This window comes from Thermobia domestica, chromosome 4 (genome assembly GCF_964235325.1).
Source record: "Thermobia domestica chromosome 4, izTheDome1.hap1.1, whole genome shotgun sequence".
NCBI classification, from domain to species: domain Eukaryota; kingdom Metazoa; phylum Arthropoda; class Insecta; order Zygentoma; family Lepismatidae; genus Thermobia; species Thermobia domestica.
The window spans coordinates 12,928,462-12,953,892 of NC_137457.1; the positions used below are offsets into that span (position 1 = coordinate 12,928,462).

At 33.7% G+C, this 25,431-nt stretch overlaps 1 protein-coding gene across 1 annotated transcript in view; it reads left to right on the forward strand.

Annotated features, from left to right (window-relative positions):
• The window catches only part of LOC145683726 (uncharacterized), a 211,046-nt gene that overhangs the window by 88,194 nt on the left and 97,421 nt on the right, over nucleotides 1-25,431 (forward strand). The window contains exons 16-18 of the mRNA XM_081755197.1: nucleotides 3,113-3,154; nucleotides 9,839-9,910; nucleotides 14,571-14,618. Coding sequence (XP_081611323.1) covers nucleotides 3,113-3,154; nucleotides 9,839-9,910; nucleotides 14,571-14,618 — 162 coding nt within the window. The remainder of the gene's footprint in view (nucleotides 1-3,112; nucleotides 3,155-9,838; nucleotides 9,911-14,570; nucleotides 14,619-25,431) is intronic.

Genomic DNA, 25,431 nt, shown 5'->3' on the forward strand with positions numbered 1-25,431 from the left:
GTGTCATACCATGAAGTGTGTGAAAAGTATTTTCCTATCGTTAGCACCATTTATAATTATTGGTAAAGTTATAAAAATATCTGTCAATAATATTTTCAATATGTTAATTGAATTCATGAGAATATTTCATATACGTCACTAAGTCTTCCAACATATACGCACGTATGTATAAAATGTGATGTGTTCCAAAAAGTCATGTACACGGACGATATAATAAAAGTGTTACTTCGTGATAAACTCACTGGTGCAAGTATTACTGGAATTTATGCAATTGATAGAATACCTAAAAATGTGCAACCACCGGGTGGACTTATCATAAACTTGGACAGTTCTGCTTCTACTGGATCACATTGGGTGTGTGTATTCATTGATGAAAATCAAAGAGGCTATTACTTTGATAGCCTGGCATTACCAATTCCAAAAGAAATAAAAACGTTTTTAAATAAAAATTGCAAAATATATTTTACAAACAGTTCCGCATATCAAGATGGAAATTCAATCTTGTGTGGATATTTCGTTCTATATTTTCTTCATCATATTGTACGCAAGAAAAATTTTCAAGCATGTTTAAGTTTATTCAATATAAATAATCTTAAACAAAATGATAAAATTGTATTTAACCATGTAACCAAAATATTAAAAAAAAACAAGTAGATTAGATTAATAAAATGTTTTATTTACAATTTTAAATCTTGTGTTTTTATTTACAACAACAACAATAATCACATTCTTGCAAATGCATTAGTTAATGATGTTGATCTTACATGTTTCCACCAAGAACATAATTGTTGTGCATTACGAAATGCACATCCGGATTTTTTCTCAAGTTTAATATTTTGTTCATGAAACGAACACAAATCATTAAATACGTTCGCATGCAATGTGTTTAATGATGGACATTGTTTCCTTTCTAAATCAATAACATTATCTAATGCAAAAATCTTTTTAATCCAAACTGATTTTTCTGCACCTTTGGAATAAAAGGTTGCATCGTGTTTACAAAGTTGATATACAAGGTTACGTATGTGTGATACAGTATAACCACATTTATCATTCCAACTTAGTCCATGTAAGTGTAATGTTAACCAATCAATTTGTTTTTGACAACCTAACGGTAGTAAATTATATTCTATTGGTGATCTTATTAAGCAATGCAAATTTACTGTATCATCACATGCAGTTAAACAAAATTCACGAATAATAAATTCATGATTTGAAATCTTGAAACCTTGTATGTCAATAATGTATTCATTAGCAAATGGTGAAATTTCATGTTTACGTTGCAATAAAAATGGAATAATTTGTCCAACAAATTCAGTGTTCTTTAAACATTCACGCGTTTTTCGTATAAAGTTTATACTTGAGATTTCACTATGTCTTTCTTCAAACACTTCAAACAAATCAATAAGAGTTATTTCATTGGATAAATACTGCACTGCAAAATCACCAACGTTCTCAGAATTCAGTACAATTGGATTAAAGAGTAAGTATACGTTTATAGTTCTCAAAACACATTGTTCACTAATTTCATCATCACTACAATATACACATATACTATTTTCGCAAGACATTTTGTTAACACAGTTCAATCACATTCACTATCAGGATTATATCTGTCTTTTTCAAGTAATATGCGTACGAGATCTTCTCGTGCATTCATATCAACCGTCAGTTCACCATATGTAATATTAAAATAGTCTCTTGTTAATGGACCAATAGCATGAGTTAATCCGTAAATATAAAACAATTCGTCTTGTACACGAGGAGTCATCAACACAGACCATGCACGTATACCTAAAATGTCATCCTCACAATAAAAACATTCATGAGCCCACTGAAATGTTTCATTCCAATAACATGCATAACATATCACATAACCATCGGGAATCCATTTCACAATACAATCTCTAATACAGTTTACATCCACCTGGTTATCACTACATTCACAATTCCAAGCTAATTCCGATGCAGCAGGTGATGGTGCCGACGTATCCACATTTGATACCACGGCTTCGTGTGATTCCGCCTCAGAATCCAATTGATCCTCCGAAAACTCGTATACTTCGTCATCGGATAAATCATTTGTTTCTTCACTATCTGATGATAAGCAAGGATAAACTTCTACATTATTTGCATATCTTTCTAACAACGTTTCATTAAATGATGAATCGGGAGAATCTGGATGGTCTTCTATTTTTGATTTCTTTTTACAAGATGTATCATTCTCATCGTCAGACTTTCGCTTCTCAACAAGTTCTTCAACCAAGTGATGCTTGTCCATGGCTAACAAAACTATACACTCAAATTTTAACAGTAATATTTAAAGAAAAATTTTCAATGACGTCACGCGCTCGCGCCCGCGCCCGCACATATTTCCCGTTCGCGTCCCTGCGCCCACACCCCCGCGCCGCGTCGCGTTTTTCCGGAACTTATCTTTATTATTATCATTTATATGATACTCACCCCTCTTCTATTACATCCTCTTCCTATTTATCATTTTCTACTTATCAACAACATACCACTCACCCCCCTTCCACTATATCCAATTAACCTTTATCATTATCAACATTCGCAAAACATTGATATCAAAAACATAGGGTCTCTATAACATAGTGTATACCAATACCGGAAATACATTGATAAATCAGTCTTATCAGACCGGATATCCTGGGGACATCCTTACATCTAACTACTGTACTCTTTTCACACACTTTTTGGACCAAACATTTTGGGTCATCTTCTTGAATGCTTAGGTTATCTAAAACCTTGATTCAAGGTTTAACTAAGGCTCACAAAATGTTTTACAAATCTTAGAAAGGTCTGTGAACCAAGAAGAGTTATACACATTGAAACTGGTACAGTATATAATCAAAAAGTGTACAGAAAAGTGCTACATAATGGCTATCTATTATAAATTGCTAATAATCGTAAATCGAAGGACTTACTTCAACAAAGCTATTAAATTTTCTGTAGAGCTTTTGGGTGCGATTATGATGTATCACATGTAAGTATAAAAGAGAACATTGAAGAAATAATTAAAATTATTGCTGAATAAAGACATTGTAAACATATTAATGAAATATATTTATATTTTAATATTTCTTATTTTCAGCACCAGTGAAGCATCCAGAGCTAGTAATATATGATGCACAAGGTAAGATTCTTAATATATCCATTCATAGATTCAAACCGTACTAACTTTAATGGTAAATTTAAAGGAAGGCACATCTGAGACATCTAATTTACGCAAAGTCAGAAATTATTCTAGCAAGGAAAACAAGCTAATATCATACGATTTGGTGATTGACTACTGAACAAATTCAATTAAATTTAGTGTTCTTATAATTGTGTAACTTACGGTAATTTGATTACTTTTCTAAGCTTTTTATTCATTGAATTGAGCAATTGTCGTAAAACAATTTAATGATTTGTTACTTTACAAACATTAAAAAAATATGTAAATAGAAATAATGAAAATTATTATGTATGTGATAAAATATTTTTGCATCAACTTTTTGTTCTAGGCAATATTTTACGTTCCTTCCACTGTTTCTTCCATATACAACTGTAAAGAGATCAGTGTTTATTGCTCATTGATTCTTATCGATAATCGAACTATTGATTGATTGAGAACTTTGAAACTCTATCCATCATGAGGAACTACAATTAATCTTGTTATACTGTTGTTCTTATACCAAAGCTGTTTTGTTTGAATTGGGAATAATAAACACACAGAAGGATAGTTCTTAGTAATGGATTCATTCTCGTAAAATCGGAGTAACTTGCATGTCTTACCTTCTTTGCTACAGTCTTGGGACGGTCCCAATTGAAAACAATTATTTCAATGACATTTTTAAAAGCAGCAATTAAAAAAGAGATAGCAGCAATTAAAAAAGAGATCATACTAATTGGCTTTTCCATAAATAAATATGAACAGCGCCCTGACTTCCTCAAATTTATGTGGGTGCATATGAATGGCGGGACGTGTTAGCCTTTACGTTTGAGGGAAGTCTCGATATTTTATTGAATTATTTTTAGTTAAGATCTTTTATGAACACTTTCATAAAGGGCTCTGCTATGATAAAGTAAAATACAGGTACTATAAGGATAAGTTGAGACTACTAGCTCAGTCGATAACACAGCTGATTGAAAGTAAGAGAAACGGGTTCTAACCTGGGTCTAAACTAAAAATCTTGTGGGTGCAAGATTATTTGTGTGGGTATCCACGCATGAACATGAATATCACTTATTTTGGAAAATGTTATATTCAATAGTATTCCACATTACTACCACTTCTGGTATCTATCACACTTACCATGTTTTTATATTCAACGTATGTTAAAATACAAAAGTACATAACACAAAATGCCTCAGCATAGTGCAAAGAAGATAATTAATTTACAACACATTAAGTAGCAATAATAGTAGAATGGTAACGACAATATCCTAATCCCAAAAATGACATTAAGGTTCTGTTATTTTTAATTGTATATACGATACTTACTTGACCAGAAAGTGGAAATTACCTTCAAGCTTACTATTTGGTCATATAAAGTACATAATGTCATGGGAATACTCTATATTAGGGATGTACAGAATACGATTTGAAAGTCATTAATTGTATTACTTCGTAGTAGACAATATATAATCCTTCACATAACATGTACACAATTATTTCAAGATCGAAAGAGGAAGCGTGCTGAATTGCTCCCGTAGTCGACGAGACACGGCTAGAGCAATGTTAGCAGGTTCCTTTAATAAAATTTCCCTAGACTAACACAAAATTGTCCCTTTTCTCTCAAATTTTCCCTAGTTTCTAAGTGTGTGTGTTATTCTAATTCCTATGACAGAAGCTATGTAATAAGATTAATGTACTATATTAAAGTAAGTGCTAACTACATTTGTTTTATTCATTTGCTTTTTGCTTCTATTAGTTTTACTTTTTTCCTTCACTTTTTTTACAAAACCAAATACACACAAATACACTCTGTCAACAATGAGTGGAAATTATGCTACTCTGAACAGACACATACACAAACCAATGCTATTGTGTTGGTTTATTTCAAAAAAATAAATAAATATTTAAGCATTTATATTGGTTAATTAGTCAGCGTCAGAATTTCCCTGGATATTCACTTCCGTGTTTGCTAAATTTACCTAAGAAATTTCCCTAGATTAGGGAAATTTCCCTCAAACTAGGAACAGTGTGCTCGAGTGTCCGAACACATATAGGGGGAAAATAGCGGAATGCTGTTCGCTCAAGAGAAACTTTAAAAGTCTCAAAAAGGGTAAAGAGTAAAACGAAATGAGCAACTGCATTAGAAAGAACATGTTTCTATTATATCTCTCTATTTCTGTGTTCGCTTTTGTTGTTAATTATTCCCACACACATGAAAAAGTAACACTAGACGTTAGAGTGTAATTGCGTTACTGGTAAAGTAATCATCTCATCAATCTTTATAGTAATAAAATAATACAATTTTTTGAACAGCTCTAAAACTGTATTTTTGACCCATGTTTAGTAATATTCGTGCATATACGAGGTAAAAATGGGCATCTTTCAACACTTTACATCCCGTCACGAATAATTTTTACATCTTATCCGATGTCCTTGTGTTCCTGTCATTTCCTGTTATACAGTCAAATTCATAAGTTTGCGTTGTGTAGTAACATGCCTTTGACATCTCGGATATATATTTATACTGAAACAGCAAGGAAATACTGGTTAGGCTGAGCGTCATTACCTTATAGTTCTCATAGTGCATTCTTTTACTTTTCCCTTATGAACAATGTCAAAACCTTACGTTATAGCATTACAAAATAAACAAATGCTGCTTTTATATCCCTAAAAATTGAAATTCTTGCTTAAAGTTTAATACCATATATCGTAGATTTTTTGTCCTCAAAATATTACTACATTTTATGAAAATTCGTTTTTCGCACCCTGCTTTCGTCTCGCCAACTTCATAGTTGCTGTCTTTTATACACTGATTGCTAGCATTAGGCCCTCGATGTGACCACAGCTTTCAAAAAGCTATAGAAGGATGAGAGTCGTAGCCTGCTGAAAGCTATTACCACACCCTCATTTACGTTGCACATGCACTCGCTTATTTCAATTTCTTTATATTCTGAGTTGTTTTGCTGTTATTATAGAGCTTAGTCGTTCCGTGATGAGTTACAGAGCCTCATTGAGCATCACTTTACAGTCTTTCGGACGTGTGCAAATTCTGCACATGTGGATTCAATCCCAACTTACTTCCTTAGTGTTACACATTTATTGTTCATTAGTGTATTTTCTGTCTTATCTACAGTGATTTGCTGTTCGTAATCTGGATATATATATATATATCGGTTTTCTAAAAATGACACAGAACATTCTTCTACAAATCAAAATAAAGCAAAAAATATATACGGTTGCATGCTTTTCGAGTACTTGTCTGGAGACACATGTTGCACTATGTGGCAACGTCGCAAATGAAGAACCATAGATTAGATCTATCTTTCTAGATAGCCGCTGAAGAACTTAATCTACGACGTTGCCACATTTTGAAATTTTGATTCCTCATAGCGACTGAAGAATGCAACGGAGGGCATACCCCAACTTAAAAATACATTTTCGCTTTATTTTGAACTCTACAATAGTGCTGTTATTCGTAGGCGCCATGTTTTAGAACGCCAGATATAGTGGCCCATTTTAATATTTGCATGGAAATATCTCAAACGGTTCAACACAAATGAAACAAACAAAAGAAACTCAAATAGGAAATGTTATGGGGACATCGAATGGTGTTATCTCGCTCTCCTTCCCCCCAGGGCCACCTTTCATAAGGGTCCAGGGCCCAACTTTAAAATGTTAAATGGAAACGTTTGGCGAGTAATACCTCGTTCGATAGATGTTTAAAACTAAAAAGTGTTGAGGCAAAAGAATTTTCATATCGGTCACCCTATTCAAACTGGCCGCCAAGACATGGTCCCTGTATCAGATAAGACGTCCAGTCCAGAACCACTAATATGAAAACGGTTGAAGATAAATGACGAGGACAAAGAGTGAAACAGGAAACTTTTATAGGGTGCGTCGAATGATGTTGTTGTGGTGACCTCAGGGTCGTCTTCCAACCTCGAAATTTTAAATGAAAACATGGTTCGAGTGATAACTCGCTTAAAAGATCTTTAAACAGTGTTTTGGCAAAACATTTATCATATGGATCACCGTTTTCAAATTGCCCGCCAAGACATGGTTCCTGTATCAGATAAAACTTCTAGTACCACTAACATGAAAAGGTTGGAGATAAATGAGCAGAATAAAACTCCTGTAGGAGATCATAGAGGGTATTTATCATTCCACGGCTCGAGAACAATGCAACAAAGAAAAATATGATTAAAGTAAAAGTGACTTAATGCATAGGAGGAAATCTAATTTCTAGAGAATTATCGCCCCAACCTCCCACCGTTGAAACTGGAAAGAATGGTGAAATTGCAAATGAGAATCTTAGTTTTTGGAAATTGAATCTTTGCAACAAAATTATCTGAGATAAGCTTTTGTAAGGGATACGTGTCTCTGTAATGAGATAAAGCAGGTAAAATTTATTATATGGTACCTTCCATTTATGTTGCAGGCAATGAACTCAAGCAAAAAATGATCAACAGAAATGCGAACCAAATTCTCAAACAATGCAGTTTTGCAGTGTGAACGAGGTATCACTTGCCGCGTGTTTCCATTTAAAATTTTGGATTTCGCCCTGGGCTTCCATGAAAGATTGCCCTGGGGGTCATCGCGACAATATCATTGGATGTGTCTTATGGCCTTTCTTATTTGAGTTTTTGTACGGTTCATTTATGATTCAATTGTTTTCATATTAGTGGTACTGGACGTTTTATCTTGTATAGGCACCGTGTCTTGGTGGCCATTTTGAATACGGTGACCGATATGAAAAACCTTTTACCGCAACGCTTTCTAGTTGTTAAAGATCTATCGAACGTGGTATCACTCTCCCCATGTTTCCATTAAAAATTTTAAAGTTGGGTTTTGGACCCTCATGAAGAGCGGCCCTGGAAGGCACCTCGACAACACTATTCGATGTGCTCCATAACCTTTCCTATTTGAGTTTTTGTTCGGTCCATTTATGTTAAACAGTTTCGACGTTAGCGGTACTGGACGTTTTATCTGATATATATATATATAGTGGCGGATTTACGATTTTGTTTCGGGGAGGGCTTTGCTAACTTTCGGGGGGCTTTGCCTGGAAATATGAAAATGCTGCAAGATATTTCATATACTTTACTATAGTAATTAAGATTTCGGGGGGGGCTTAAGCCCGGAAGCCCCCGAAATACGCCAGTATATGTATATATATATATATATATATATATGTTTTGGCGGCCATTCTGAATACGGATACCGATATGAAAAATCTTTTATCACTACACTTTTTAGGTTTAAAGATCTATCGAACAAGGTTTCAATCGCCCCATTTTTCTATTTAAAATGTTAAAGTGGGATGTGGGCTCCGTAAAGGGTGGCTCTGGGAGACACCACAACAACAGCGTTCGACGCGCCCCATGACATTTTCTTTTTGAGTTTTTGTTTGTTTCATTTATGTGGAACCGTTTTCGAGATATTTCCGTGGAAAGATTAAAATGAGCTACCCTGTATATATATTTATATATATAATTATTATATTTATTATATATTTATATATATGTATAAATTTATATATATAATAAATTCAAAATGATATCTCTCAAAAGTTAATTATTCTTAGGAAGGTAAGTCAATATAACTCTTCTTACATTGTTCACATAGAACTCTGTTCTCGTTTGTTTTATTGTTGTGCTACAGTGGTTATACTATGAAAGTTTGGTCTAATTCCTCCATTTGTCTTCCTTTTGTTGCAGATAAATCACGATCGCTCCATTAGAAGTTTGAACCAAACAGGAACAAGGAGCAGTGATCCAGTTTTGTGGTCGGAACGTGTTTCAGGAACCATAACTAATTTCCAGACGGCGTGTCATTTCATCAATAGTCACTCGTTTGTCTAAGAGAATCATGTTACATGCACGCTGTTGTCATCATTTGTAGTCGTAGATAGTCGTTCGGCATCTTCCTCGTTCCTAACACTTGTGCGACCAATTTTTTTTATTTTTTTTATTTTATTTATTTATTTATTTTTTTTTTTATTTTTCAATCCTTTCTTAGACACTGCGTTGCGGAAAAACACTGTTTTGATGGATTGCGGCTGCTGATCACTGCTTGTTGTTGCCGTTTGGTTTAAACTTCTAAATTAGCGGTTATGATCTATCTGCAACAAAAGGAAGACAAATGGATTAATTAGAATCAAACGTTCATTGCATGATCGCAACAGCATAACAACAAAATAGGGGAGGACAGAGAAGAATGTAGGAAGATTTATGTCAAAATTGCGCATAATTTTTGATCATCCTTCGTACTTATGAAAAGCAAACTTTTGAATCTGTAGTATCTACATTACCCTAATTTCTAATGATAAACATTAACGCTAATAGATGTCACTATTTGCACTATTGCTTACTTCTAAATCATATTATGTAGCATAGTATATAATATAGTATATAAATTACATATACTACAGAATATTATAACGTTGTGTACACAAGAGTCTTTGAATAACTGCGTAAATGTGGTATTACTTTAAGACGGCTGGTGGGAAAACTCAAAGTAATTAAATTTTTAAGAAATATCAATTTATAGAATTAGTTTAGAGTTGACCTAAGTTTTGGGGAGGACAAAGATAGTGTTATTAGTAGGAGTCACCTAATGGAATTAAACAATGTAGGCTATTCTTTATGTTTTATTTTACAGGACATCCACAGAATGTGCCTTTAGGAAGTAATCCGAAATACGACTATATCATATACGATTATGAAGCGCCAAGTAAGTGCATTCCTCTATTTTGTATGTCAAGCAGCCTGTAATGGCCTCACAGTAGTTTCTGTTTTATTTCGAGCATTATCTCACAACCAGGATTCAAACCCAAGGTCTCGCGTACTTAAGTCATCTGTGGTAACCACTAGACCAGGCAAATACAGGATTGCGAAACTTAGTACTAACTATAAATTAATATACATGACGTTTTCTAAATTATAGATCCTTGATTTCAAATAAATACAAAAACCAAAATATTCCCTACACACTTATCTAGAGAAGCTGCTAGGGTTCACGTATACACTTTTGAAGTATTCACTCACATATCAAAGGTCATTTATTCACCACCGATTGTGTTCATGTGCCGACGATCTCTCTTGATAATTTCCCAACAGCACACTTTTCACTCATGTAACTTGTACAATGAGTGTCTCATTTCATTCGTGTTAAGATTAGTTCAATTAAGAGAGGACTTTTTGGAACATGTGCAAAAATGTCCTCTACTTCTGTAAGAACCCTCTTCAGTTGTCTTAGACTGAGCGTACCATCATAGAAGGAAAGTAATTTTACGGAAATGCAAGGGTCAGACATTCAATTCAGGTTGCATTATAACTCTTCACTGGTGTATCGATGAAGAGGCTAAAAAGAGTCTCAGTCATAGATTTCATTTGTCTGCAGCGTGAAGTTATGATTTGGCAGCGTGACTGAACGTTTTGTCCTGACAAAGTTCTGCCGTATGTTTGTTGTCTAGTTCATACAGTGTTAGAGTTTTGTTACGGTAAATATGAGTTAAAATATGTTCCTAGCAATACACACCATTCACCTTCTACCAATAGCCATGTAATTGCGTGACTCCTACCTTGTAATCTTCTACGAGATAATAATAATAATAATAATAATAATAATAATAATAATAATAATAATAATAATAATAATAATAATAATAATAATAATAATAATAATAATAATAATAATAGTTATTATTATTATTATTATTATTATTATTATTATTATTATTATTATTATTATTATTATTATTATTATTATTATTATTATTATTATTATTGCTATTCCTGAAGATTTGATATATCGAGTAGTGAAACATTCGACTATTTAAATATCTGAAGATAATTAAACGTGATTCATCGCCGATCAATCGCCACCAAAATTCTAAAGTAAAAAAAAATTCTTGCCCTTTACGGATCCAATTCGGGAACTTCAGATTACTGTTTGAGTGCCTTGACCACTGAACCAAGATCAATGCGTAATGTCCACGTTAGGTTTCTTTGCCTTCGCTTACAAAATTTTACGTAATTTTTATTCTTTTCAAAACGTCTTTCGTATTTATTTTAAGATAATATAAATCAAAAATCGTTGAATAGTTTATATTAATAAATCGAGTTGTTCTTATAGCTATGGTCCTCAATTTTGTTTCTTCTCCACGCCCAACTACAGATATAACATATTAAATGCTCATATTCTGCATTTGGTTTCAAGGCAATCGCCATTACATGGTCAAGGACTTATGTCCGCCACTACACAAACGGTTGCTCGAAGTAGTATTGAAGTACAAGCATCACGTGGTCAGCTCAAATATAAATGATTGAAGTGTTTCCTTCTATTTATGGTTCTTTCTTAACAAGTATTTGGAAAAGAATGATAAATCAGGTGTGGCGGAGATTGGAACCCAAGACACCTAATGAATACCTCAATGGTAAGTACGATAGCCACTCACCCAACAACACACAACACAAATTTTTGTAACAAATGTAATATCTGTTACTAGTTGTAATACCTTCGTTGTATTAACTTTAAGTGCTAAGCTATGAGGATTTGTTCTGATTTCTTTTTTATATTTTCAAAGCTTGTTGCGTGAACTGAAACAGTAAAATAAATGTAAATATATCTATTTTATTCACACTTGCTACTTGATTAGCTTTGTTAAACATAATTAAATTACGAAGTGGATGCGTAGTGTATGGATTGATTGTTCATAACATAGATTCCAAGAAGGGTTAAACAATTCAGATCCGCTACAAAAATCTTTTTGACAGATAATAATGTATTAGTTTAGCACACAAGATGCTCCTTTTAGTTTTTAGTGTAATTAATTTAAGATCTACAAAGACACACATGTTTCTATGGCATAAAAGAAATAATGTGTCACACTTAAGGTTTCTTTGAAAAGGTTGTCCTTACAGAGACTTGCTATTTAACCCTTCGTTTGGCAAACCGATAGTTTCTACGTTGTTAAAAAAGACATCAAACTTTTGTTTCAGTTCTTTCTCCCTTTGGCCATCATTACCTAACACAACTCTCAAGTTAGGAGCTACCGGCAGTAGTGAAAGAATAGTCGAGGTGTTATAGGCACTAGGTTAGAAATCGTGAGGTCGTGGGTTCAAATCTACTGTAAGTCGATTTAACACTTCTACATTTAATTTGTTCTTGCAAGCTGTGTGATGACTTCTCTTTACTCAAAGTTCTCCATCTAGAGATGAGATGCAAAAATCATGTATATGCTAACAGTGAGAAAAAGAGAGTGGAGATATCTCCAATTGAAATATTATCCGAAACATTTCTCTATATTCCTATTCGTTTAAGTTTTAGTTCATTTTTCTTTTTTTTCTTTTTTTCTTTTTTTTTACAAAATTAGAGTTCTCGGTTACTTAGAATATAGCAAGGGATAGTAAATGATATATTATGGTGTAATACAAGAAATAATTTGTATTCTTTTGATATCGTATATGATTCTAGTAAAAATATACTTGTTTTATAAATTAGGGATTACATTACACAAACTATGATGTGCACACAAAATATGATTATTTGTCATATTTGAAACATATGACATGTTTTCTATTGATATAATCGTTTTCGCAAATTAAAGTGACACCCTCTGCATATTTTGTTTTTACTTTTCATAGATATCTTTCTTTCTCTTTTTCGTTTTTTCTTTTTCTTTTTCGTTTTATTTCCCGAACACACTGGAAACCAGTAATATAACTTAAAAATATTCTTTTTAGCTTTAATGTGTAAATGAATAATAATAATAATAATAATAATAATAATAATAATAATAATAATAATAATAATAATAATACATTTAAAAATAAAAACTACGATGGTTTTGCTTATAAAAATATTCTAGCAAAAGAAAGATGGAAGTTAATACACGTCGACCTGATAGTTTTTTCATAAAATATTACTAGAGATATTAAAACTAATAACTAACAAAAGTTAAGGTAACGTTGAAACAAATAATGTAAAAGATTAAGAGATTTTACAAAATACTGTAATCTGTAGAATAAAATGAATGTTTGAGCAACATTGATTTTTCCTTTGTAAGTCTAAGGTTAAACAAGATTTCTTTTTTACTTTCTCATGATGTCAATCTCTCTGTAGATAGTAAACAGCGTATTCTACCTGAATTTCTTTCGTCGCAGAGGCATGGATATTTTTCTATTATTTTGCTGTTTGGTTCACTGACATGTTTCAAACAAAGTACTTCTGGAACGCCTTAAGTAGTTCTCAACCAGCGAACCTCAACAGTATTGTTGGTGGTCTATAGTTGTAGGATATTAAAACTGGAAGTGTGAATGCATTTTTTCTCGTGTACATACGAAGTTCTAATCCACTCTTTTCATGCTACTGTTTGTTATTTATACTAAGAACTAAAGAAATGATAGTGACAGGACAAAAGTAGTGGGAAAATGATCTATCTAGATCACCAAACTTAATCCACTTCAATTTAATCAGAATTTTAGTATTTAATCTGAATTTAATCAGTTTTGTCAGAAATTTAGTCATTCTTCTAAGTTTTGTGGCAAGATTTACGACATTTTGCAACCAGATTTAGTAACTGTTTTTCTCTTTTACAGACCGTTTTTCCAATTCCTAATGCAACATAGAACTTACCTACGAAAGGTTTTGTCTAATTCCTGCTACATTAAATGAAGGTTGCATTTAGGGAGTTCCAAAAAAAAGTAATTATAGCCTTTTGTGTGTAAGATCTACTATGTTCCATTTGAGGTTGGAACAAGGGGCCGTGAAAGAGAACAAAAACCTACTAAATCTGGTTACAAAAAAAAAAATGGAACTTTTGGCACAAAATGTAAAAGAATGATTACATGTGTGATTAAATTGAGATAAAAATGCTGATTAAATTCTGTTTAAATACAAAAATTCTGATTAAATTGGATTAAATTTCATGAGCAAAATTGGACATTTTCCGAGTAATGACAAGGCATTGAGTTGGGTTTGATCACTGCAATGTTCAGTTTGTTGGTCTTTCTGTACTATTGTTAGTTGTATTTACTAAGAATAACAGTAACAGAACACGATTTCACAAAGCATACAGCTAAAATCATTACAATATAATATTGATATGTCATTGAAATTTCTTTGCCTCTCACAGTTGCTGCGTTTGTGTTTACTGATAACGAGGGAAATGACATTACAAAGTTGAAAATGACTGTCATAAGCTATCACTTCAATATTTGGATTCACTGTATACGAGAGTAACAGCGAAGTTACAAAACATTGTATTGGAAGTGGCTGTTGTAGAAAGTCAATTTCAGTTACATCTGTATTTAATAACATTAGCTAACTAAACAAATACAGTATGTCATATATTAATAGGATCAAGTAATTAACACCGTCTTTTCCATAGGAGTTCAGATAGCCAATGAAGAGGAGGGAGGAAGCCAAAATGTACAAAGTATGTATTTTCGAAAATATATTCTGTTTTCTTTTTTCGGAAACTAAAGTTTAAGCTGTTCCATAATTTTTCTGATCGCTTATAATATAAGTTTTACCAACAAAATATATATACAAGTTAGTTGCAGACATTATGCGTAGTTACTAGAAAGTTACAATTTTAAATAAGTGGGATGATATTGTAATTCTACCAATAAGCTTTTCAATAAAAAAAATATTTTGCGAGTTTGTCGCAACAATAAGATATTAATAATTACTATCGGTAATTAATGAATTAACATGGATTTTTGCCATGAAGAAATACCACATCCAAAAATGGACTGGCCATCTGTCCAACCGGTCAAATGTCCAGTTAGCAAACTTATTTATGTCCACCCAAACTTTAATGAAAATAATATTAAGGTGAATAATATTGTAATGATTTTGGTAGAGTTAATAATGGATTGAGATTTATTTTTTTATAAATTTTATTATAAAATTAAGTTTTTTGTGATTATAGAAGTTTCGATAATAAAGTATTTTTAATCATTAAGGTTTTATAGGCTATAGTGTTTTCTATGGATATTTTTTTTTTTTTTAGTTTTAGAGCACCTTTTGGGAGTTTTTTAAGGATTTGGTTTCAGGAATTTTTCTTTATAGCAGCTTTTATGAGGTATGTTAGGTTAGGTTAGGTTAGTTGTTCTTATGATAATTCTTTAGCTTTATAGCACTTTTTAGGGTTTAGGATAGGTTTCGATTATTTGGTTGATCGATGCTGGGTTTTTTGGTGGTTTAGTTTTTATTTATTTTTGAGGGGAGGTTGTGAGGTTTGCTTTTTGGCGTTTTTTGTGTTGGTTTTTGTTTGCTATTTTGTTTATAATTAATAGCACGTGTTGTGTTGATATGTCCTATAGAATTATTTCCGCACCTTGTGATTCACTGTTGGCGCAATAATTTGTCCACGAATTGGTATGGAGTGCTTTCAATATCTGTGCCTTATCTATTTATAAAACTAGTGGTCCCTGAGCATATCTACTGAAAATAGATTCCAATCCTCCTTTTAGAAAAAAATATATAAGACAAGGTCTTATTTTTAAAGTTACACGAAATATTATTTTTAAAAAGTTGATTTTTTATCTATTTTTCCTTTTTTTATGGTTACATGTTCTCTATGGTAGCCTACAATTCTTCAATGAATAAGAACTTTCCAATGTCTTGCTGTTTTCAATAAGCATTTGGAATAGTTATTACAAACATCACGGTATGATGTAGTTCCCATAACCAACACATCCACAATCGGGCTGCTTCAAACAGGTGATCAACGCCTATTGTGCTGCACAGAGAACAAGAAAGCGTCAAAAAGGTAAAGGTGGAACAGGGCTGATTTGAAGTTGTTTCTAACTATTCTTGATTCTTGAAAATCCTAAAACATATGGAGTGAACCATGAGTATAAATATATTTTAGTTACAGGGACCAAGATATGGGACGTAGGCAATAAGGGCTAAAGCAGAAGTTTAACACTATCAAATTCGTGAGTTTTTTCAGGTGAATGAGCGCGCCAGTTGTGGTGGAACGTTACCAAAACTCGTCTATGGTTAACCGAAGTTAGATGTTTCTGTGACAAAGCAGCGTACATTTACTGGATTCATTTAGATTGAAACTCAACTACAATCCAACTGTAATTTGAAAATAAAGCATTATAAACTACTTTTGTACAGTTCCACCATACACTCAACAACACTTGTGCTTCAAGCTTCCATGATTGACAACTGGTACTTGTAGGTGATCAGGGTCTGAGCCTTAGATTTTCATGTATGGATTATGGTATATCACCAATTTTCATTTGAGGAAATAGTTTGGCGGTAAAAGCCAAGACTAACAAGGTATCACAAGAGTTTAGCAGCGACTAACGACACATATTTAAACGTTCCTGGAATTGTTGAAGTCAAATCAGTAGCAAGTCAAGATGACGCACAAAATTTCATTGCGAAGTATTATTCTCTACTGACATTTATCGAGTTCTCCTATGTGGAATTATCTCAACTGCTTAGCAAACAGGGTATAAACCAATCGTGGTTTATCTATAAGTATGTACCTAGGTACTCTATACAATGATTTCCAGATTTGAACTTGGAGAATAATCGTTTCATAGTATTATGGCACATAGCACCCTGTCTTTTGCATGACAATATTTCTAGTGACTTCAACTGGATTATTCTGCAACTTGAATTCATAAAGCAAAAGTTTCGAAATGATATGAATTGCCTATTTTAAATAGTTAAAAAGAAAAACGAATAGTATTAAGTGTTAAATAATGCTACATAAAGCAACAGATATAAAGGTATTAGGTAATTGAAAACATTGATAAATATGTTAAGTAATGAGCAAATTAAAGACCAAAACATAGTTTTCATACCAATCTTTCATAACCTGTCTTTGTCTTGAACTAGAGCCTTTGGTCTTGCTCTTACACACTCAGTTATGTTCTTGGTATTGGTCTTACTTACAAGGTTATTATAAGTCTTGATTTTACGAAATATTGTGCTTTACATAGTACATTTTACATTGAATATAGATTTTAAGAAATGATAATAACCATAGTCATCATTGACAGTGTTATGTTTCTTAAATGTAATATTGTTTACCTTCGTTTGAGTATGATATGATAATGTACAATAGTACGAAGTTCAATACTACATTAGTCTTTAGCATTAGAAGAACCTAACTAATATATTTTGTTAGTTTACTTTTACTTTACCTGCTATCTTATGAACACAAATATTTTTCGTAGGATTTCTCAGAATTTAATCATAGACTTTCGTAAATGAATCGAATGATGGTATGAGTAAATCAGACGCCCGAGTTGTAGGATTGTATCATTTCATAGAACTGTGTTCTTTGTCATCTTCTACACACCGTTCCTGTTCATTACCATTCTCTGTGCTCCAGGTTAAATTCCAAAGAAAGACGAATTATACAAGGACATTTTATTTGACTAACGCCCACTTTTGTAGCCTGTTTTTACTAAGGACTTCTTATAACCAAAATTTACACACAGAGGAGCCAAGTTCGGGGATGCTTCTGTTCTCGAGGACCCCTCAAACTTTATTAGGGGAGGGTGGGGCAAGTGAGACATGTTAAGAGAATAACATCAATAAGTTACATGTTGTAACCATTAAAATAACGAAACCCGTGACAAAGTAAGTAGTAATGTATACTGATGCCTAATAAAGAATACAAAGTGAATGTTGATCTATTATTATAGTACTATGTTTTTTTTAAATAAACCAGGTTACCATCCGATTTATTTTCTAAAGGGCAGGCAGTGTGGTGGATACATTAATAATTGGCAGGTCAGACAGTATAAGAGTATACGGAAATTAACTTAAGAATATCTTGCATTGTTTAAAGCCAGACTTCCATGTAAAGAAATCTGTATATGCACATTACTCCATAGACTTCACAATCAAGAAAATATGTAAAAACATTTGTAAAAATCTAGAGTCAAGTATAAGGAAGTCTTACTACAAGGAAGACAATTGAGTCACCTGCGAAGTAATTGTAACGGTAGAAATTTAAAGTATTGTAAGAAACACGGAAGGAAGTTTTCAACCTGCACGTAGAACTCAAGGAGAGCAGTCTCAGTTAAATTCTCGTTTCTGAAAGATCCCGTGATTCGGCACCTAAGTTTCTATATCTCTAGTCATTGTAATTTCAACACTGATATACCAGGACTGGAATACATCAACAGCAACCAGGTTAGTAGTTTATCTTGAGATGTCTAAGTTAAGCAGTTATTAACAAAACCAAACGATCATTAGCTTTAACTAAAACCTATTAAATTGACTTGAGTTCAAACTGTAAATTTAAGACTTTACGAAAGAAATAGGAAAGTAGCTAGTAGCCTCACTGCCCATGCAAGGCCCTAGTCATTATTAATTTAATTGTTATGAGAATTAAGAATAAACTATTTAATGACATACGTTAAGTGTAGTCATTTAGTTGTTGTCTGGTTCGATATCATTGAACCCAGATTGATCAGCTTATGATAATATTAGCGGCCAATGATTAACCTTGCTTATAAATCATCAACACCGAACTAGACACAATAAGATAAGAAAGCAGCAGATATACCAAGATGACTCACTTACCCCACATAGTAGGGCAAGAGAGTCCACCAATGTTTTCCACACTACAAAAAAAAAAAAAAAAAAAAAAAAAAAGAAGAAGAAGAAGAAATTGTCGTAATATGACAAAGTGGTAATACATACGAACAACGAATTGTTAACATGTCACTGCTTACTGACGTAAGCAATACTAAACCTTAAATGAACATTTACGGCGTTCTAAATTATGCTACGTTATTATAATCAATAGAACTACACATTAAGCCTATGACTATTATCCCATACTCTTCATTAGTACAACAAAATATAATAAAACCCATAGACACCTGCCTTTCTGTCCAGTGTAGGAAAAAGAGAAACTAACGACAACCGTCGCAAACAAACTGATCCATGCTTGGTTTATTGTTAGTTTATTCCTCATGCATCTATTGATTGCACTTCACACACATTATCCACTCCTCTATATTAGCGTCGGTGTATTTTTCGTTGCAATACACACACAATGTATTGTCTTCAACATCTCCAATTGAAGAAGTGGGACCTTCCTTCTTCTGCACTTTCCTTTTCACGGTTAGGGACCCTTTCGTTGATTTTGTTTGTTTCGATTGTTGCCTCTCTTCCAACATTTTCTTATACGGAGAGCAGGTGATCAGACCTTTCACGCTTCATAGAACGGTGCTTCCTTCAAGAAGTAATGTTCTTCTTGGTTGGCAAGGGAGATATCGCAATAGAGGAAACGCACGAAATACTCGGTAATCCAGTAGGCTTATCAATATCAACAGGCACAGAAGGAAATTCTGCGCTGTTTACCTGATATTGTTCTCGCCAATTCCTGGTGCTACCATCATCTTCTCCTAACAGCTTTCCCTGTGTAGCCCTAACAACTGCAGTATTTAGCCACTCTTCTAAAATCCAACAACAATATTTGGGTTGATAGGAAATATGCCGGCTTTCTCGAACCCCCTTACTATATTCTTAGGAGTGAAAGCTCGTAGAAATGCGTTCATTATAGTGGGACCATATCATATTCATTCACTCTGTTTCCTGCATGTTTCGTCATTCAGATATCAAGTTCCTGACGAAGGTAACACTTGAAAGGTCCAAAAGCCGAAACATCAAGAACCTGCATCCTGTGTGTCATGTGCGGTGGAAGCGTCAGCATAAGAATACTTAATGCTTTGGCAAACTCAATTGCTTCTACACTCTTGTGGCTGTGGTGCCTGTCGAGAATAAGGAGAATGGGTGTTTCCTGCGTAGCGTAAGTGGGTGTTCCAGAAATTTTACAAAGAGGCGTGAATCCATTCACTCAGGAGGGGTGATGTATCCAGCAATTCCAGTAAGAGATCCTGTCAGCAGTGGTGGACTCATTCTTGCCCTTGTGTACACAAAAAACGGAGAAATAAATGTTCCCTAACACAGGAAGGTCCGACAAGTTGTCTCTCAAATCTGATTGCCATATAGCACATCTAATACAGCATCATAGGAAATGAAAATCACCAAAATTTAAAGTGCTATCAACCACAATGATAGGAGCTACAGGGCCTCAAAATCTGAATATCCAAGAAAATTATATCATGGAATTATGTACGTTTAAGGTAAATATCTTGAGAACCGTTAAAGTAATCAACACAAAAGTTGCACAATATAATGAGAACGAAATACCCTATCGAAAACAACAAACAGTGCTGCTATGGGTGAAGCACTATTGCCAACTCAGCATAAATATTTTGTTTGAAATCGCACCATATACAATTGTGCACAGATTTAAAATGCATTATTATCATTAAATATAGCAGTGAAGTGTAGTGGTACAGTCTTGCACACTATTAGATCTACGTGTGCTCAAAATGTACAATGGAAAAATCTGATATGTGGCAACAGAGGGTAATAAAGGAATTCGGGTCTCATATTATGAATTTAATTCAAATGCAGAATAACACCGATAGTAAACGTAGCAAAATATCAGCAGTGTCACAAAAGATTAATGCATTTGAAAAACGAATTTGAGTGATGCTATTTTACGTCCTGTGTCAGTACCAAGGCTATATAGGACGGGACCTACAGCGTAAAGTGGGATCCGAACCACTATGAAAGACGAAAGAAGAAAATGAAATGCAAAGTGTAAAGTACAACAGAAACCACCATGTTCGAGGCGGGATTGGAACACGTGATCCCTAATAAGGCGAAGACCTAGCATTCTAGACCACACAGTCATCAGGCCGCCTAAAAACGTAATGAGGTAGTAATAAAATAATTATATTTCCAATGTGAATATGGTAATATTGCAGTGTAGAGTAAAATAATCGTATGATATGTAGAAATAGACTAAAAGAATATGTCAGTTAACATGAAAGACATAAACCGAGAAAGTACTCTACCAAATCTGAATAAGGGATCGCGGGTTCCAATCCCGCCTCGAACACGTTTTCGTTGTACTTTTTACTTTACATTTCATTGTAATCTTTCTCTTTCATAATGCTTCGGATCCCACTTTACACTATAGGTCCCGTCCTATATATCTTTGGAACTAACACAGGACATAAAAATGGCATCACTCAATTTCGTTTTTCAAATGCATCAATAGTTTGTGACACTACTGACACTTTGCTGTTATACTATCGGTGTTATGTATTTGAACTAAATTCATAATATGAGGCACAGGTTCTTTTTTACCATCTATTGCCATATATCAGACTTCTCCACTGAACATTTTCCGCATACGTAGCTCCAATAGTGTGCAACATTGTACCACTACATTTCACTGTTATGTTTATTGATAATAATTAATTTTAAATCTGTACATGATTGTATATGGTGCTATTTCAAACAAAATATATATGGTGAGTTGGCAACACTGCTTCACCTATAGCAACACTGTTTGTTATTTTCGATAGGACATTTTTTTTGCATTATATTGTGCAACTTTTGTTGTAATTTCTTTAATGGTTTTCAAGATATTTACCTTAAAAGTACATAATTCCATGATATAATTTTTTGGATATTCAAATTTTGAAGCCCCGTAGCTCCTTTGATTCTGGTTCACAGCACCTTAAATTTTGCTCATTTCCATTTTCCGTGATATTCTACCAGTGTGCTATGTGGCAATGGAATTTGAGGGAAAACTTGTGGGACCTTCCCGTGTGAGCACTTACACACGCCAACAACGTTATTTTCTTTCCCGTCTCCAGCCAACGTTATTTTCTTTCCGAAGTCACCGGCCAAACCTGTTTCAATCCCTTTCGTGCAATACTTTTTCCTGGTTTTGCACCGTACAAGTACCACACTCATCGCCGTTGAATATTCTACCCGCTGGAAGCTTATATTTTTCCATTATTTCTTGCAGATTGCTGAAAAATTGCACTATTACGTCTTTCGAGAACCCAATGACTCTTGACATGCTCGTTGCTTCCGGACGCCGAAGAGCAAGTTTTCTGCCGTGTAAGAAAACTACGAACCCAGTCCTTTCCTGCCTTTTTCCTATTTTTATCGAAATAATGCGCGATACAAATTAATACGCTAGTCACCTGCACACAGAACTACAAGTGCATCATAGGAAATTTGAAACATTTACGTGCATCAAATGGCGCGTTAATATGTATAAATTTCGTTTTTGTCACTGATGCGCAGCATTTTCAACCCTAGAGAACGATCGAAAATAAAAAATGGGTCATTTGAGACATATAAATGCATTGTGGTTTAAGATTACTCAATTGATGCAGATCTTTGCATCGGTACGGATGCATTTCTTCTTGATGTGAGCGTCACCTGTCGTGTTTTGTTTGAAGCTAGTCTCCAGCACTTACTGCGCATGCTCGACTGGTTTTCGTGTTGTTGTGGAGCGAATTCTGACTTGTTATTGTGTGTGTTCTTTTGTCTAGTGCTGGAGTCTGCTTAGAAAAACGGAGGTAAGTGTATATTAAAATACGATATTATTGTGTTAGGTAGTGCAAGTATGTAGTTATTAAGAAAAGTACCGTTAGCAAAACAAAAATAGAAACAAGAATAGAGACAAAGCCATAAGGGATTCTCAGAAGGAACTCGTTTCCTACAAAAATCCACAAAGGAGTGAAGAAATATTTAGGTTAACTACAGTACATACTGTATGTTGAAGTGACTCATGCTAGTGGCTGCTTGATTCTCATTAAATATATCCGATGCATGCGTGAACTCCGAACCGCTGTTATTATTATTATTATTATTATTATTATTATTATTATTATTATTATTATTATTATTATTATTATTATTATTATTATTATTATTATTATACTTAATATTCTTATTAGGTGAAGGTTGATTATTTAGAAAAACTTCATTTAACTCGCATAAGTTGTTACTCCTGCACCAAGGGCGCCGATCCTGGGGGGGTTTAGTGGTCTGGGACCTCCAAAGTTGAAATGGTCCTCTAACGAGGGGGGCCAAATTGCTAAGTTGAAGCAGGTTCTCCTATTTCTACAGTACATGGTCGTTCATTTTTCCTTTCTACTAATGCATATCTTTCATAGGGCCCTCCAAAGTTACACAGAAAACGGCGCCCTTGTCCTGCACATACCAATAGTTGAGTATCTACTAAAAGTCACACATAGTCACGTAATTGTGATGTTTTGGTTAGAGTATCGGGCCAAAAGCCCCGATTTCGTGATATTGAAGTAAATATCAAAACACGGGTATGCCTACTATTGAGCAGGAAATAAATTGAAGGTTAAAAGCAGTAGCACGGCATTAACCCTTACATATATCGTATATGTTTATACGTTAGGGTTGTATTTTCATTATTCGATTTAAAAAGTACTAATAAAGCTTTTTTTCTAGAGTGGAAGCGTTCTAGAACACGTTACGTATGGTTTTACGCCTTTCTGGGTCGAAACATAGGGTGTGATACGTCATAACTTAAAACTAAAGAATTTTTTGTTAGGCCTATTTTTACTATTTTTTGAGTTACTTACTTTTGCACCTCCTGTATAACAAAAATTCCCTTTTTCTCGATTTTCCCGCTCAGATACTCGACGGAGACATGCGAATGGAAAACGTTTCAAAGGCTGTTCTATTCTGAAGAGAATGAGGTACGAACCATAATGCTAATGTAAATAAGGATGTCTCAGGGAATTTTTACCTGAGATCTTGTTTTGAACGGGAATTTATGGTGCTGTGGGCATATTATTTTTTGGCGGGCTTACTTTTGCACCTAGAAGATCGATATTTTGCACATACATTCAGTGTACTCCTTAGTATTCTACAGATATATTTCAGATCTCTGCGGTGCCCCAAGTTGTGTTCAAACGGGTAAAAAGGTTTTAAAAAGGGATATTTTAATAAATCTCTTTATCGAGATTTTCCCGCCTCAGATACATGATGAAGACATGTGATTGGTAACGTTAGAAAGTACTTTCCATTCTGAAGAAAATGAGGTACGAACCATAATCCTAGGGTAAATAGGGATGTCTTAGAAAATTTCCCGTTTTTGCGGGAATTTGGGGTATTGTGGGGATATTCTTAGCACATGTGTTAATATATATATATTTACCTTACTGTTCTAAATAGAAGCTTGAAATTTTGTAGACATATTCACTATGCCCTTAACATTTTTCAGTTGATTTTGAGATCTGTGTGTTAACACAGGGGAGGGGGAGGGGTCCAGAAATGCTAAAAAAAGGGATATTTTAACAAAAATCCAATTTTTTGCAATTTTTCCCGCCTCAGATACATGACGGAAACATATGAATGGTACCGTTTGAAAGACTGTTCTATTCTGATGAGAATGATGTGTAAAACATGACCCTAGGATGTATCAGAAAATTTTTATATTACATCCGAATCTTTTTGAGTCATCTGGGCCACTGTGGGGATATTCTTAGCTGATTGGTAATTTGTTTCTCCCATCCTTACTATTCAAGATAGAAGCTTGAAATTTTGTTCACACGTTTCGTACACCATTTAGTATTTTTCAGTTTATTTTGAGATCTGTGTGTTAACACAGGGTGTTCCGGAGGGACCCAAAATAGAAAAAAGGGATTTTTTCTACCAAAAGCCTTATTTTTCCCCTCAAACTTTCCGTTTCAGGGACATGATAGGGAAATGTGAATAGTGCCGTTTTAACACAGCGTATAATAAGGAAAGGAAATTTCAAATGTAATTTCTGGTATCATTATCAGGTTAACTTTTCAGAGGTTAACAGGATTTTCCACTAGTGTTATGTTCTTCCAATGAATTCAATTTGATTATGAGATTTAAACTGACTGTTACTTCATTTTTAATTAAAATTCGTAGTTTCATGAATGGGAAATGAAAGAAACATAACTCAGCATGTCAGAAGGCTACTGATGATGTGTCAGTAGAGACAAGAGACACACGTACTAGAAAACATGCTACAGGCTAAACCAGTAACGTCTTAGTTACTGTTCCATTTTCAGGTTTTTTTTTTTTTTTTAGAACATGCGTCGTGTACTTACGTAACATCCTATATTACTGAGAAAGTAAACCTGATAGCGAAATTCTGATTTCAGATTTGAATTTAACATGGTAAATTACTATAGACCTACAGACTTTTATCCCAGAAATATAACTTTTTTAGAATATTGTAATTATACATCACAAGAACAGTTTTCATATTTTTGTACCTAATTCGAAACGTCCACGTATTTGTCCGTTTGCAAAATATATCTTTAATAATTAAAAACAGGGAAATGTAAGTGAACAATTCTTTCAGA